General features: G+C 35.1%; 1 protein-coding gene across 1 annotated transcript; it reads right to left on the reverse strand.

Moving 5' to 3' along the window:
- Positions 1-965: 965 nt before the first annotated feature.
- Positions 966-8,264, reverse strand: LOC148543705 (uncharacterized). Its single transcript, XM_088498671.1, has 4 exons — positions 8,166-8,264; positions 3,046-4,113; positions 2,062-2,498; positions 966-1,197 (listed from the first exon to the last, which is right to left on the reverse strand). Exons 1-4 carry the CDS (start codon positions 8,262-8,264, stop codon positions 966-968), a joined length of 1,836 nt encoding a protein of 611 aa, XP_088354797.1.
- Between the last annotated feature and the right edge of the window lie 4,839 nt (positions 8,265-13,103).

Consider the following 13,103-nt stretch of genomic DNA (forward strand, 5'->3'; position numbering starts at 1 on the left):
CTACCATGTTCATCCTTATCAAGCTTGATATTAGGATGCATGGGGGTTCCCATTGGCTTAGCATAGTCCAGCCCAAATTTCTTGACAAGTTTCTTAGCATATTTTTCTTGATGGATGAATATGCCTTCAGCAGTTTATTTTATTTGCAAGCCTAGAAAGAAGTTGAGCTCTCCCATCATGCTCATATCAAATTCATTGGTCATAAGCTTAGCAAAATCTGCACACAAATTCTCATTAGCCGAACCAAATATAATATCATCAACATAAACTTGCACAAGAATAAAATGATCATGATAATTCCTAATAAATAAAGTGGTGTCAGTGGCTCCTCTTTGAAAATTGTTTTTCAATAAAAATGAGATAAGCCTCTCATACCAAGCTCTAGGAGCTTGTCTCAAACCATATAAGGCCTTAGCTAGTTTGAAAACATGGTTAAGAAAATATTTGTTTTCAAACCCAGATGCTTGAGCCACATAAACCTCTCTATCTATTATGCCATTGAGAAAAGCACACTTTACGTCCATTTGGAATAGCTTGAAGCCACAATGAGCTGCATAAGCAAGTAGCAATCTGATGGCTTCCATTCTAGCTACAGGCGCAAAGGATTCATCGAAGTCAATCCCTTCCTCTTGATCATATCCTTGAACAACCAATCTAGCTTTGTTTCGGACTATGGATCCATCTTCACCCAGTTTGTTTCTGAAAATCCATTTAGTGCCAGTAACTTTCTTTCTATTTGGGTAAGGCACCAATGACCAGACCTGATTTTTCTCAAATTGCTGCAGTTCCTCCTTCATAGCTAACACCCAAGATGGATCAGCAAGAGCTTTTTGGATGTTTTGAGGTTTAATCTTTGATAAAAGAGCGAAGTTGTTGGATTCAGTTCTTTTCAAAGTTGACCTTGTTGAAATACTTTTGGAGGGATCACCAATTATGAATTTCTCAGGATAATTTTTCAGAAACTTTCATTCCCTGGGCCTTCTGATTTGTGTTGAAGATCCAGGTTCCTCTTGATCAACAATAGCCTCTGCATCAGTGTTTTCAGCTGCGACAGGAGATAATTCCAAATTGTCTCCTGCAGAATTGAAATTTTCACAGCTAACAGGTGTAACTTCATGAGAACTTGGATTTTGTGGAACTGGTTCAGTGTTCTGTGGTAATTCAGCTTCAAAACCTGGACTATCATCCACGCAAACACTGAGAACATTGTTAGATTCACAGAAAGTGACATGCATAGTTTTCTCAACAGTTTTGGAGTTTTTGTTATAGACTCTATAGGCCTTGCTATTTGTAGAATAACCTAGAAAAATGCCTTCATGTATTTTAGGATCAAATTTTCCTAAGTTTTCTTTGATATTCAGAATGAAACACTTGCAGCCAAACACATAAAAATAACTAAGATTGGGAGGATGCCCTTTCCAAAGTTCATATGGGGTTTTCTTCAAAAACTTCCTAATGATGGTTCTATTTAAAACATAGCAAGCTGTATTCACAGCTTCAGCCCATAAGAACTTGGGGATTTTATATTCACATAACATAGCTCTAGCCATTTCTTGTAAACTTCTATTTCTTCTCTCAACAACACCATTTTGTTGAGGTGTTCTTGGACAAGAGAAGTTATGTGATATGCTTTGTTCATCACAAAAAGATTCAAAGTATTGATTTTCAAATTCTTTACCATGATCACTTCTAATTGAAACAATTTTTGAACCTTTTTCATTTTGAATCTTTTTGCTGAATTTCTCAAAAATAGAAAAAGCCTCATATTTATGAGCAAGAAAGAACACCCAGCCAAATCTAGTATAGTCATCCACAATTACCATGCCATAACTTTTTCCTCCAAGACTTTGAGTTCTAGTTGGACCAAACAGATCAAGATGCAACAACTCCAATGGTTTCTTAGTAGAGATATCTTCCTTGGATTTGAAAGAGGTTTTAATTTGTTTTCCCATTTGACAAGCATCACAAATGATGTCCTTATCAAATTTTATATTAGGAATACCTCTAACTAAGCATCTCTTTACAAGCTTAGAGATTTAGAACATGCTTGCATGTCCTAACCTCTTATGCCACATCCATTTTTCAGATTCCATTGAAGAGAAACAAGTTACATTTTGAACTTTTAGATCATCTAGAATGATACTATATACATTGTCACTTCTTTTGGCAACAAATAAAACAGCCCCTGTTTTCTCATTTATGACTCTACAATCAGATTTTCTAAAGGTTACAGCATATCCAAGATCACACAATTGACTTATGCTCAATAGATTATGCTTTAACCCATCAACTAAAAAGACACTATCAATGCAAGTTGAAAAATCCTTGCCAACCTTACCAATGGCAATTATTTTACCTTTACCATTATCTCCAAAAGTGACAAATCCTCCATTATACTTGTTGAGTTTAATGAAGAAAATATCCCTTCCGGTCATATACCTTGAACATCCACTATCAAGATACCACATGTCCATTTTCTTCTTGGATGCAAGGCAAACCTGCATGTTCTCCAACTAACCTTATGTATCCAAATCCATTTGGATCCTTTGATGTGAAATCTTCTTGGTTGTCCAAGAGCATTAAAATCATGAACAACTTTATATAATTTATTATCATTACCAAAAGACTTAAGAAAGATGAAACATTGAGGAGGATCATGACCATTTCTATTGCACTTGTAGCATTGATTCTTGCTTACTAATTTTTGAGGATTGATGAATCCTTTTGGTTTGAAAAGCTTGGAAGAGGAGGCTTCAGATTTTTAAAGTTTTGTTTGAAGACAGCCTTATTTTCCTCTATGAATCCAAGTCCAGATTTTTCAGACCCAAACCTTTGACTAGCAAGTAGTTTGTTCAGATTTTGAGACCCTTGAACAAACTTTGCTAAGTCTTCATTCAAATTTTTTATTTGTTCATTCAGCTTTTTATTTTCAGAAATCAAATCAGTGGAAGCGGTAACTTCATGCTTGAGTTTGAATTTTTCTAATTCAGCTCACAAGGCAATGTTTTCTTCTTTTAAAAACTTTTTATTACCAGTTTCATTTACCTTAACCTTTTTCAAAAGAAGATCATTTTCTGTCCTCAAAGCCTCAATTTCTTTCTTACATTTTGCATACTTATCCAGGAGTTTCTTAGAGTTCACAGAAATATCTTTGATAATATAGTGCAATTCATCAATAGATAAGTCAGAAGGATCTACCTCTTCTTCATCATTATGATCTGCTATCAGACATAGTTGAGCTTCTTGGTCTGAGCTCTCTGAGCTGGTGTCATTCTCTAAGTCCTCCCATGTTGCCATCATCACCTTCTTTTTGTCTTTCTTGGATTTTTCGGCTTTCTTAAGTTGAGGACAATTTGACTTGAAGTGACCAGGTTCCTTGCAGTGATGGCATGTGAACTTGACTTGATCTTTTTTGACGTCTTTGGATGAAGAGCTTCCTTTGCCTTTGCTTTTGTATCTCAGTAGTCTTCTCATTTTTCTTGCAAAGAGCACCATTTCTTCATCTGAGAAACTGTCAACATATTCTTCTCCTTGGGCTGTCATTCTTGATTTTAGTGCTATACTTTTCTTTTTGTCATCTTTGTCTTGAGACATATGAGTGGTTTCATAGGCCAGCAGCTTGCCTCTCAGCTCATCATAGGTGATTTTGATCAAATCATTCCTTTTAGAGATGGCTGTGCTTTTTACTTCCCATTTCTTAGTAAGACTTCTCAGAATCTTTCTTACTAGAGTTTCTTCAGAGTAGTTCCTTCCCATGGTGTCCAGATTGTTGATGATTATTGAGAACCTTTCGAACATTTGATCGATGCTCTCATCCTCCTTCATACTGAACATTTCATACTCCTTTATCAGCATGTCAATTCTGGTTTCCCTCACTTGCTTAGTGCCTTCATGATTGAGTTTGAGCTTGTCCCATATTTCTTTAGCCGTTTTGCACCTTGACACCTTTCTGAACTCTTCAAAACTGATTGCGCAGTGCATCAGGTTGATTGTCTTGGCATTGAGTTCAACCTTCTTCTTTTCTTCATCTGTCCATTCATTGTCTTCCTTTGCCACAACTTCTCTATCAGCATTCTGTTTAGTGGGGACGTCTGGTCCGTTGAGAATGATCTTCTAGATATTGTAGTCGATTGGCTGCATGAAGATTCTCATTCTTTCTTTCCAGTAAGAGTAGTTGCTGCCATTGAAGTAGCGAGGTCTATTATTAAACTGCCCTTCAGTGAGAGTGAACGCCACGATGTTGGGACTCATGTTGTTGGCCATGGATCTTTGCTCCAAGCTGTGAAGCTTGACTCCTTGAGACCTTGCTCTTGATACCAATTGATGGTTCTAGTTGAACTTGAGAAGGGAGGTTGAATCAAGTTAGCTTAAAACTTAAAGTTTCAAACTCTGTTTTATCAGTAGCTCAAGTTGCAGGAGATTATTTGAAATTATCTCATACGCAGAACATAGAAAGAGCAGAGAAGAGGAGAAAGAAGCCAGCATGTATCCTGATTCAGATTCTCAGTGCCATGAATCCTACGTCCAGTCTCCACCACAAACCATGGTAGAATTTTCACTATAATTCTCAGGTTACATACACCAATACTATTGAATTACTCCCTAATTCAACTAGTATCTACCCCTAAGCTTTTTTCACCAAAGCTTAGCAACCCCAAAGTGCTGTCCCAATTTGGAAGGGGAATCTAAACAGATTCAATCTCACCAAGTGCTAACCCAACTTGGCAAGGGGAACTAATCCTAGTTCATAAATCCAAATTACATCAGAAATCAGTGACTAATTTGCATCACTCTTGCCTTTTCTCTCTTGGCTTTTGAACCTCACATAATTGCCTTTTCAAAACAGAAAATAATGCAAGACATCCATAACACAAAGATCAGAATTAAGCTTGAGTAGAAGAAAAAGATTCCAGCTCAATGTATGAGATGGTGCTCTGTATGTGTGCTTTCTTTTTCTTAACTTGAAATGGTGGAGTGAAGCTTGTTATATATCTTCAACTTGGCTTTATTGTAGCTTCATTCTTTTGCTTGTCCTTGCTGCCCGTTGGGGCTGGCACAACTAGCAAGCTGTCCTTCTTCATCATGCTCCACTATCCTTGCTGCTGGAGGAGCTCGTCCACCACCTCTGTGGTCCTTTTCTTTGCTTTCTTCTTTGGCATGATCTTCTTTTGCATTCTGCTCTATTTCCTTGCTGCTGCTGCTGCTGTGTGCTCTTTGCTCATTTGTGTTTTGCTCAACTACGATCCTAGTATTGCTCAGCTGATGTCCTTGGGTTAGTGGTTGTCCTAGTGTCCTTTCTTGCTTTTACAGAGCCACACCTGTCCTTGTATGATACAGCTGTCCTCCTTTAGCATTTAGCAAAACATATAACCATTTTATTTCTGAACGTTGCTATGAGGATGAGCTTTGGCTCTTTTTCATTGCTGAAGCGCTTGCTGGACTTGGACTGAAGCAATATAAACTTGGACATATGGGCCTGCATCACTAAACCACACATTAAACAATATTGGGCTTTTAACCCAAATGAATGTTTGTCATCATAAATTTACCCAAAATTAAACTAGGCTTAACAAAAGTGTTAACATAGCTTGCATGTATTCATATATATACATATATACATGACAACTATCCTTCTATTTATTAATTACCATTACCATCCTTAGTTCATTTGGTTTCTTTCATCACCGAAACAAAAATCAAGGAATAAGGGAAAGAAAGAGTGACCGAGCGAGGATGAGGGAGAGAAACCGTAGAACCTCCGAGCTTCCGATTCTGATTTTTTGCGATCTATAACTCCAATAAAAAAAATCTAATCCGGTAAAAGTGTTCGTATATATCTTCCTTCTCTACACGTTGACGTTATTTTTGTCTGGTAGAAGTTGACAGTGACGTAGCTCCTCTTCTCCTTGAGTTTGGCCCATCGGAGTTCTAGGAGGCACAGATGATTTCTGACGTTTTCCTCTTCAGTAGCTCGGTCAGAAAGTTTCTCCAAAATCTTCGTTGATTTTGATTTCGTACGGAGGTAAGGGGTTCGTTTTTAAAATTATAAGTTTTTAATTCATGAATGCTCAAAAGCTTAAAGAATAATTGCAAATAATTTATGACTGTCTGGACTGATTGAATGACGAATTTGTGTTGGATTTTTTATTGCGGAAATAATTGAATTCGATGAATATGTGTTTGGTTTTCTGAATGTTTGAGAATTGTCGAAAATATGGCTGTGAATAAATTATGTGTATGCTTTAGTAAAACGATGTATGAATTGAGTACTGGTTTGGATTGAGATAAGTTAAGGAATGATGGAAGTGAGGGAGCCGTGAGGGTGGTGAAGTCTATTTTTAAGAAGAGATTCTGTCCGAATTCTTGTAAAAATATATGAAAAAGTGATTTTATTTTGGAAACCTGATTTATAAGCTTATCTTGAGAAATAACTCTATGTTAGAAAAATATTTAGTTTACATATTTACTCATAATTGAGAAAAGAGTTTTCGTATTAAAAATTTAATTTATTAGAAGTGATATTTGAGAATTGAAAATGGATTTATAATATTAAATTTGATTTATTTGAATTATTAAGAAGAATTTTAGAGAACTGAAGATGGTTTAGTAGGGACCTTGAAGGGTGGTAAACCCGGATTTTAGAGAAAGTGCTGCAGAAATTTTTATAAAACTCCGAAGCTTTTTTAAAGCATTATTTAAAAGAAAATTTGATTTAAAAATCGTATTAATTGAGTTCGGTTTATTAAGAAGGTGACTTTTATCTTGAATAAAAGTTAAAGAAGTTTGGGTATTTGAAAATTAAAGGTTTTAATGCTAAGACAGAAGGTATACCTATGAGGTGATGTAGAGGTAAGAGTGATTGATTATTTGGTGATGCGGAGGTATGTGTAATTAAGCGGTGATGCGGAGATATGTTTAATAATGTAGGTGATGCAGTGGTGTGTGTATGTAATTGGTGATGTGGAGGCATAATAAAGAGAAAGAAAATGAGAAGGCATGTATGAAAGAGATAACTGAAACGGATAGTGAATCATAAAAAGTGTATGTCGAATGGGCCTTGTGCCAAATTGCTAATGCGAAAGTGCCCGCCTAACTGATAGCCTGAGGTTGCTAATGCGAGAATATTCGCCTAACTGATAGCCTGTTTCTTACCGTGATGCCAAGATATCCTAACTGACATGGGTTCGCCTATGATGATAATTGTGCCTGACTAACACGGTAAAGAAACCATATTCGGGGTTCGCCCCGAATAACGTCGGGTTGCGGGTAGACAACCAACACTTGAGCTCATGGCCTGCTTAGGACAGACATGCATCATATTGTTTACGTATTTGCATTTGGTTATGTTTTGCTTGTTGTATTTTCTCTGTGATTATGCTAGTTGTCTTATTTTGCCTTGTTTGTGTGTTCAATTGGATCTCTGGTACTATTAGTTTATGTTTTAAAGTATTTAAGAATTATTGTTGTAAATGAGTTTTGTTTTAAGTTCAGAAATTTTAATGAAAGCAATTAATTGTCTAAAGTAAAATTAAAAAGTATTTTCAAAGGGTTGATAAAAGAATAGTTCTACTGACTAAAGTCAATTATTCGCATTTCCTTTATTACTTTTACCGCATTCACTTTTCCTACTGAGAACATGCAAGGACGACGTTCTCACCCCCTACAGATTTCCCTTTCAGCAACAGGTTCAGGAAATTTTGGCGCGGAGCCGTGACTGAACATCGGATCTATATGTAAATATGTATCCTTATTTTCTGTAGTTGGTTTAGCCTTACACTTTCCCCTCTCCATTTATTGTCTTTGATTTTTAGAGGGGTAGGACTTGTATTTGAGAATCTTGGAATAAGTCTATGTATATATTGCTAGGTGAGTATATATATTTTTGTGATTAAGAGTTTTAAAGTAAAGACCTTTCGTTTTCTTTATTAAAATTCCGATTCGTATTCGTGAAGGCTCAATATTAAATAAAGACAGTATAAAATAAAAAAAGGTTAGAGGTAAGTAACGTCTAAACTTTTAGTACGATCATGAGATGCTAAAATCTAGGGTATTACAATCCTGGTCGTGAACTGTGCCATGAACTTCCTGAAGATATCGTCAAAGCTGGTGATCAATCCATTCGGGAGAGCGTTGAACTATTTGATTTCCAGGCTGGCTAGGGTCACCGAGAAAGCCCTGCACTGAACCACATCGGCGGCTCCTTCTGGGTTCATCCTAGCCTTGAAGGCCGTTAGGTGTTCTTGGGGGGTCTTTGGTGCCGTCATACTTCAAATCGATTAGTTTGTCAAAACCTTTATGTAACTTAGCCTTTAGGATCCTCTCTGTGAATGGAGTGGCTCCCATTATTACGTGCTCACTCCTTGTTCGTTTGGAATCTCAATGGTGCCTTCTGTCTTCGCCGTCGTGTTAGCACTCTGGTTCCTGGGAAACACTGCGATTTCGACATTTTTCACGACGCCGGTCGGACGATCTTTCAATCCCGATTTCTCATCGTGATCGGCTCTTGGAGGTTACTTGACTTGTGTGTTCCGGGTGGTATCGCTCTTTGGGAGCGACCCAGCCTTCAAGAGTTTGCACTCTTTGGTAGAGCTCTTGGATTATCTAGATTGGTTTCTCTCCTACCCCATTAAGCGTTTGGGCCTTATTAAGGTGGTGGTCGTCCTCTTTTGGTAGTCGCCTATCGGGGGTTGACTGGCGGTGCACGGTGCTGGTAATCCTCCCGAGGGTCGTGGGGCGTTGCTTTGCGGCTCAGGCGTTGGGTTGTTTGGGTCTGACTCACTGTGGTGGCTTGAGGATTGCTCCTCAAAATCATCTGCCATGCTGCCAAGACTTGGCGAATCTCCATAGATGGCGGTAATGTACTAGACATCACTAATACGAGTTGAGATGGGGAAGAGATTGGCCGGCTTTGGCGATGACGGTTCGAATCTCTTGGAGCGGCGGGGATGGTACCTGCAAAGACACTCCGATGCCCAAATTAAAATGGATCTAAGAGGTACAAGTGATGGTTAGGAATGTGTGTAACGTATCTGGGGTAGCCTTTGACTCCCTTATATAGTTTGTGTTGTTATCTTATCTTATTGGTTTAAGATGAGGAAGATATTTAAATTTGAGTGTTCGTTAGGAGTTTTCGACTACCAGGCCGATTTGGCGGCCCAACCTGGATAATCGGGTTCGTATCCACTTCGATTTAGGACAGAAGGATCGAGTTTGGAATAGCTTTCAATTGTGCAAACAACATTATTGGTATGATTATTCGAAGGAAAAAGGAGCAAAGAAAGTTAGAAAGAAATTTAAGGGTTTTGATTAGGAGTGGCAAACGGGCCGAAATCTATCGGATTGACTTGCGTAACTTGTTAAAAAAGGCCAGTCAGATTAGAAATTTGAGACCACTATAATAAAAAAGTCCGCCTAACCCACGCTGTCTAATCTACGGATTTTGGCAGATTTCGGTGAGATGGGGCAGGCTTGTAGCTTTAAGATGATAATTGAATTTGGAATGTTACTTTTGTATTTGTATTTAAAATGTTTGTTCATTTTATTTTAAGTTATAATTTGGACTATGTTTGATTGATTAGTGATTTAGATCATGTTTAATTATACATTTTGGACAATTTTTTTTTTATTTTAGACAATATTAGTTTATTATTTTATTTCAAAAAATTTGGTTAATAATTATGTTTATTAAATATTTAGAATTATAAAATATTTATAAATTTAAAAATTTTAATTTTTTTTAATATTTATAAATTTATTGAAATATTTATAAAATTAATATTTAATAACTTAATATTTCTTTAAGAAAAGAGATCATTAACGGGTTTAATCTGTCAACTCACCAATTTACTATTAAGTAGAACAGGGTAAAAATTTAAAACTATTTTAATAAGCAAAATAGGACGGACTCACAGCCAAATAGCAGAGTTTTAGCAAAACGTAGCCCTCCTGTCACCCCTGATCTGGTTGAGGCCTATGGGGTGTACAAGTCTATAAAATAATAAGTGGTAGAGCACAAAAAAAAGGCTAGTTTTTTTTTATATCCATTAAATATATGTGTAATATATTGTTATTGAAAAATTTAGTGTTTTTTTTTATATGGTATTTTATTCAAATTGGATGGTCCGATTTATTTAAAAAAAAAATTACAAATCGAAAGATCCGATTTATATTTTTTATTTTTTTATTTTTTAAAATAAAAATCAGAAGGTCCGATTTTAACATAAATTTTTTTTATTTTTAAAATCACAAATCGAATTATCTGATTTGTGATTGTTAGTTTAAAAAATAAAACAAATCAAAGACACCAAATTGTTTAAATCATATCAGCGTAAAATTCATCTCTTCTCACATCATTATAAAATACACTCCTCTCTCACTTGAAAAAAAAAAAGCGCATAAAATTGCTTCCATGTCAAAGAATGTCTGACAATTTGAAGAAAGAAAAAAACACAGGCTTTCAAATCCCTGCCAAATCATATTCCAATACATACACATGTGTCCACTTTAAGTGATATGTTGCTTTAATTTTATCAATTAGATGCCCAGCATAATAATTTAGTAATAAGAAAACAAAACTCTAGGTGTTTTTCTTTTTAGGTTGAAATATATATTTAGATATTATAAATTAATATAACAATTAAAGTACGTTTGTCTCATATTGATTTTTAATATAATTTTATATTAAATTAATTCTGCCATTATATATTAGCTCATAAATAGTGTTAGTTCATCATTTAACTAACGATTTAATCAATTGATTCTCAATTATTCTCTACTTTCACTTATTAAGTCTGTCAATACTACTCTATATCCAAATTTTTAGAGATCTCACTAAAAAATGAATTGTGAACTGAAATTATGATTTTTGAAATTTTGGAAGGAATAAATTTGTGTTATTGGGGAGTAATAAAAGTATGTGTTATTAATAAATAAAGATTTATATTATTGATGACTTAACAAAGATATAGCTAGGGCGAAAACTTGTATGCCTATTTTTATTTTTTATTTTATTTGTGTTATTAACACAGAAATTATTTTTAATATGAAAATAGAGATAATATTTTATTGAATATTGACATTTGAAATATATTATAATATTGTAAAAATCATTCAACACATCATCTACGTACTGCAACACACTCCCACGTATTGACTTCTCTCTTACAAAATCCACTCATCTATAATTACACTAAATAATCTCATTTTAAAAAAAAACACCAATATTTTTTCTATATAAAAAAAAATCAGCCTTACAAACACTGTGATACAAATAAATGTTGAAGAAATATTTTACTAATATTCAAATATCATAGGAATACCACATGCTTTCTGTTAGCCTATCCTATCCTTCCATTGTTCTCCACTTTGGTCTCACTTTTTCTTTCTCTTGAAAAGGCCCTTCCAACCCCCTCCACAATATATACCTCATCAGATACCTTGTCTGCACCTGAGATTTAGTTCAAGTGATAAAATTATATATTTTTTAATATGCTGTATTCGGATATAAATTTTAGTGATTGTATTAAGTATTGAATACAAATTTTTTAGTATTGTGTAGATGAAAGTATAATATAGATGTATTATAATATTGTAATATTTAAGATTAAAAGTTGTTCAATCTATTTGACAAAAAATATATATTCTTTCAATATTTTTTGAAAAAATATACAAAAATACATATAAAAAAATGTAGAATAGACAAAAATTTATACAAAAGATTATAAATATTAAAATACACTCAAAAAATTATTTTTAATGAACAAAAATATCGTACCGTTTGTAAATTTATAAAACCTAAAATGTATTTTTGTATTTTGAAATTAATCTATCTTTCAAGTATACTTTCATATTTATAAACTTTAATATATATTTTTATCTATATCAAACTCTTTCATATATACTTTTGTTCATTTTCTCTATTTTTGTACCTTAATGTTAATTCCCTCTTACTCTAACTTTTTAATTTGTGCTCTGACTTATTCTCTTGACTAATAGAAATTACCATTGCTCAAAGGAGCTATCCATAAAGTGAACATGTATATTTATATAAAGAGTTAATAGTCAAAATCGTTCCTGAAAGATACCCAATTTTCATTTTTGTTCCCAAAAGATAAATTTAATCAAAATCGTCCTCAAAAGATTTAAAATTAATCACGTTAGTCCCTCCGTCTATTCTAGCACTAACAATATTAACTTTGCTGACGTGGCACGTTAGTTTTTTTTTTTTGTCTTTTTGGTCATCCAAAAAACAGAAACAAAACACTAATTACCCAGAGCCCGACCCACTCATACCCGCTCCGAAAATTCCTCCTCAACCCATCTGAAATTCTGAGTAGCTTCGACCCTCCATTCCCGTCCCGCTGCAACACAACCCCCGCAATGGTGGTTCTTCAAGCTTCACGCTACGCACCGTCTCCAGTAACCACCACCGTCGTCGCCGGATGTTGCAGAGATACCATGCCTTGCCTAAATTTCAACCTCCGCCACTTATCAAGCGTCTTAGAGCCCCCGCTCCACAGCTGCTGCCAACGCCGCCGCATCAATAGTATAGTGCTCGCTTTCCACCCCCAATCCAATTCGGTGCATGTCAAAATAAACAAAGGAATCAACATAGCACCATCACAATCTCAAAGATGCAAAATAATTAACCAAGAGAAAATGTTCAATTTTAATGTTTAAGCAAAGATAAGACCTCGTTCTATGAACAAAACCAAGCATGCAAAAATGCAACCCAAAGATAAACCAGAAAATTACTAGAATCAAAAACACAAAAACAAAAGCGCATGATCAGTGTACCATGAATGATCACACCACCACACCTGATATGCCCCAAAAAAGGCACAATTTTTGGACACAACAGCTTCAAAAAAATGAAAATTTCACACGATATAAAATAGTAGTAATAAAAGGGAGCTACAACGATGAAACATACCAGTGTGGTGAAGGAGTGAGATATAAGCTTAAGCACCAAGAATATTTGTTAAATAACCCTAACGAAAGCGACAGAGAGAAGAAAAATTGTTTTCACAGAGACGACCTCCAAAATCCAAACTCCAAAGTAAGTCAGATCTCTCTCCAAATGTGAAAGACTTAATCCAAACCGA

The sequence above is a fragment of the Arachis ipaensis genome, chromosome B9 (genome assembly GCF_059453495.1).
Source record: "Arachis ipaensis isolate K30076 ecotype BB chromosome B9, ASM5945349v1, whole genome shotgun sequence".
Taxonomy (NCBI): domain Eukaryota; kingdom Viridiplantae; phylum Streptophyta; class Magnoliopsida; order Fabales; family Fabaceae; genus Arachis; species Arachis ipaensis.

Coding starts and splice junctions, on each gene's coding strand:
- LOC148543705 (XM_088498671.1), bottom strand. CDS start 8,264: ATGACGGCACCAAAGACCCCCCAAGAACACCTAACGGCCTTCAAGGCT. Junction 4,114..8,165: donor TTCAGTGCAGGGCTTTCTCG/GTGACCCTAGCC, acceptor TACAATATCTAG/AAGATCATTCTCAACGGACC. Junction 1,198..2,061: donor AAATGGATGTGGCATAAGAG/GTTAGGACATGC, acceptor CAATGTTCTCAG/TGTTTGCGTGGATGATAGTC.